Source organism: Austrofundulus limnaeus, unplaced genomic scaffold (genome assembly GCF_001266775.1).
Source record: "Austrofundulus limnaeus strain Quisiro unplaced genomic scaffold, Austrofundulus_limnaeus-1.0 Scaffold9, whole genome shotgun sequence".
Classification (NCBI taxonomy): domain Eukaryota; kingdom Metazoa; phylum Chordata; class Actinopteri; order Cyprinodontiformes; family Rivulidae; genus Austrofundulus; species Austrofundulus limnaeus.
The window spans coordinates 689,269-693,051 of record NW_013952411.1 but is presented as its reverse complement, the minus strand read 5'-3'; the positions used below and the strand labels follow the sequence as shown (position 1 = coordinate 693,051).

The following is a 3,783-nucleotide window of genomic DNA, read 5'->3' as shown; positions in this document are numbered from 1 at the left end:
GTGTGTGTGTGTGTGTGTGTGTTGCTGTTTTTAATTTGTACCTGTGGAGGGCAGTGTTGCTCCAAATATTGACAATTCACCGACAAGTCGTATTAAAATAATTGTTATTGTATTATTGTTATTGATTGTGATGTGTTGCAGCATCATAATTTAGCTAAGGAAAATCAAACAAGGTAAATCTGTTTTATTAAAAATCTTGAACAGAAAAGTTAAAAATCCTCACATCAATAAACGAAGAGTTTGAAAGAAACAAGATTTTGTATTTATCTGAGAATATYTGAACATATAATGGCCAATTTTTGCTGTATTGATGCAGATTTTGCACTTGAGGAAGSTTAACTCCAGTCAAAGTCATTTTTAGACTTGAGCTGTTCTTTTATTAGAGAAGTTGGTGAGTAAATGTGGGATTGTGTGCACCCCTGTGGTCCCTATTCATGTCCCCTTAGTCACAATGAACAGGTGTAKTTTTACAAAAGACTCGCTCAAGGCAATCAGGCTCAGTCATGAATCCATCTGACCTAACCTGGTTTTTATCTGAGCCAAGCTACAGCCTGAAGTCACTTTAAGTGCTTTCATTWGTTCATCTACATTGTTTGCTGTTGTGAGTAATGAAGCTGTGAATAGCACTGATTTCTTCTTAGGAAAGCTATTTGTGGCATAACGTCATGTGTTGTTTTCACCTCTTACAGATCAGCTGTTCCACGTGTTGGCCATGCACATGCGTCTTTACAGCATTGATTCAGCCTACAACCCATGGACAAAGTTGACTCAGGCTGCGAAAAATAGGGAGATGGAGTGAGTGATGTTAATTTTAAGTACCTTTGCTAACAGTGAGTCTATAAATCTGTGCATACATCATTTGTAAATGTCCACATTATTGTGTCTTCCACACTATTTTCCCCTCACATAAACACACAATCAGGGTGCCACTTTTTTTCTCTCTCTCTCTAAACGCCACTATTTCCTCCTGCCCCCAACAGCTTTTTCTCAACACAAAGAGAAGCTAAAAACAGTAAAAGGGACCATGCGTGGTTCCCATAGATACCAGTAATTGCTGCATCTGGCAAATTACCGGGCACTCCACGGAGAGCAAAATGAGCCTGTCAGATTCACTGTACTGAGAACAACAGTTCCCCCACCAAAACCAGCACGATGTCTTGGCTCCCAGCTCTCCATCTCGCTTCAACAGAAATCTGTATTTTACAAAAGACTACCAAAAAAAAAAAATTCAGCCTTCAAGCATTTTGGCTTCTTTTCTTGAAGTAATTTTCTTGGAAAACTACCGTATTCCAAAATGTCCTACATAAAGGATGTTTGGGGGGAAAAGATCTTTTAGGCATCTAACAAAGAAGGACCTAACCTTGTTAGGTTTCAGTTATTTCTACACCTGTTAGCATTAAAGCGCTCGCAGCCACATTATTCTCATTGGACCTATTTGCTGTTTTAAAAATACTTTGAGTTTCAGCAGGGAGCAGTGTCAGGAACGCCTTGAGGCAGTCGACCTGATGTAGTCTAGTTAAATAGGACAACGAGAGATGTTTCTACATGTATGCAAAACACTGCTCTGACCCTCGTTTGTTTTATCTAAAAATCTAAAGAAGAATCCAGCAGCATTTTTCACAGAGCAGCTATAAAAGGCATGCATGGTTGAAAGCTCTGTCCTTTAAGCTTTCCTTCCAGTGCACAGACGAATTAAGTGCTGAGTGGTTTTGTAATGGAAGGTATTATTCTTTAAGTGCAGTTCCTCTTGTTCAGAACCCCCCAAAGCCTTTCAAGGGTAGATGGAGATCAGGACATCAACTGAACAAAATGACATGTAAATGGAGACGGTACACAGTATGAATACGTTACCAGGAAAGCATTAAGGATTTTAGTTAGAGGATACAAGAAACGGGTCCTTTCAAACTGTGTTTGTTCACAAAATTAATTTAATAAAACATTTCAAAACCTTTGCTCTCAGACATTTAAAGACCTTTTTCATGTGTTTTGCATAACAGCTGATTTTGAGTGTGGAAGATGCTCCAGCAGCTTACATCTAGCTTTATTATTATTATTATTATTATTATTATTATTATTATTATTATTATTATTATTATCATCAGACCTTTTTAAAAAATTGTCAAGCTACACTGCTTTTATTATTTGAACCATATATTTCTTGTTCTCTTGTTTTTACTGGCACAATCAGTTGCACAAAGCCATAGTAATGCTTTAGAAAATGAGAAAAAAGTAAGATGCATCCAATTACAGAACAAAGCAATAAATCTGAGAAATCAATGGCTGTTTATGGTTTACCAGATATATTATAAAAGATTAATAAATACATTCATTTCTCAGAGCAACTTTTCTTAATTGGTGTCCTTTAGATATATTTTTTATTTGAGTCTATATGTTGGTGCAATACAGATATGCACAGGAAACTGAGAAAAGGAAGTTCACAGTAAATTTAATCAACCACTTACCCCAAAACACATCCAAATTTGACATTTATGTCACAACTCCAATCATTGTCTACCAAATTGGCAAATTGAGTTAATTTTTGGCTAATCATAGAAACAGTTATCTGCATGAACTTTGTAGCTTATATTAAMTTATATTCGTTTGTTGCATTTTCTGTGATGGACTTGCAACCTGTCCAGAATGTACCCAGCCCCCCGCACAGTGACCCCCGTACCTGAAAGGAAGAAGTGGGTTAAGATGATGGATGGGTTATTGTATTTTTGTCATCAGCATAACTATTTGACTTTATGTTCTATGCTTTTTTTTTTTCAGTGGCTTTGACGAAGAGCGACCCGAGGTCCCCATGCTGTTTCGAGATGTCCCATCTGTCCTCATTATCTTTGTTCTAACTATGCCTCAACCTCTGCGCAAAGGTAAAGTTACCTTTTCGGCATCATGGCACCACAAGAGCAGGGTCCATCTCTGGAAGCAGCTCCATTATCTGCTCTAATCCAGGCTGAGTGCTAGCAAGAAGCATTTCACATCTCTTATCTGTGCTCTTGTTGCTGTATTGGCTTTGAGGCTCATGAAAGCACGACCTCTATGATAGGAGGGCTTCTCCCTCTTCTTGTATCCTCCATTTCTAGCTTGTCAGATGCTCATCGACAAAGCCATTCAGTGTAAAAATGGTTGGACCACCTCAAAAACTGTCTGGAAGATCATCCTGGTGATAGAATCAGTGATGGCAACAGTGGGGATTTTTAAACCATGGGTAGTGTTGATTTTAGTAGTATTTCCTTGTGCTTTTATTAATAATATTTTAAAGTTAAGCCTAGAAGAGTTTAAAATATTCACTGACGGTACCTATGCTTAACACAGGAACCAATAATGTCTACATAATTTTTTTTCTTCAGCTAGCATTTTAGAAGCAAAAAAAAAATAGAAATTCAAACCATCTCATGTTTTTGCTGTCGCTCTGTGTTATTTTGTAGAACATTTTACCTGTGTGGTCAAGATGTTGTACAACCTGCAGTTCACTCAGGCTTTGGCTGCAATTTCAACCAAGCTCAGCTCTGAGGAGAGACAGGCCTGGCTCACTTCTGGAGCACTTCAGAAGGTAAAAATAAAATCACCTAACATTAGCTTGAAACTGCACATCCAGATCTGTTCATGTTAATAATTTTTACTTTATTTTTGACAAGATTTTACTTCTTTAGTAGCAATTTGCTAAGCTTCTTGAGCTTAACATCTCTTTTTATACCAGTGAAATATGCTGATTTCTTCAATAGAAAAGGTCTACACCAGTGAAAATTATTACATATTGTTGTTGAGTTATATTAAACC

The 3,783-nt window shown here is 37.3% G+C and overlaps 1 protein-coding gene across 1 annotated transcript in view; it reads left to right on the top strand.

Annotated features, from left to right (window-relative positions):
* The window catches only part of ubr3 (ubiquitin protein ligase E3 component n-recognin 3), a gene marked incomplete in the record, with an annotated part of 53,260 nt that overhangs the window by 36,951 nt on the left and 12,526 nt on the right, over positions 1-3,783 (top strand). The window contains 3 exon segments of the mRNA XM_014001352.1: positions 690-795; positions 2,773-2,873; positions 3,432-3,556. Of these exon segments, the coding sequence (XP_013856806.1) occupies positions 690-795; positions 2,773-2,873; positions 3,432-3,556 (332 nt within the window).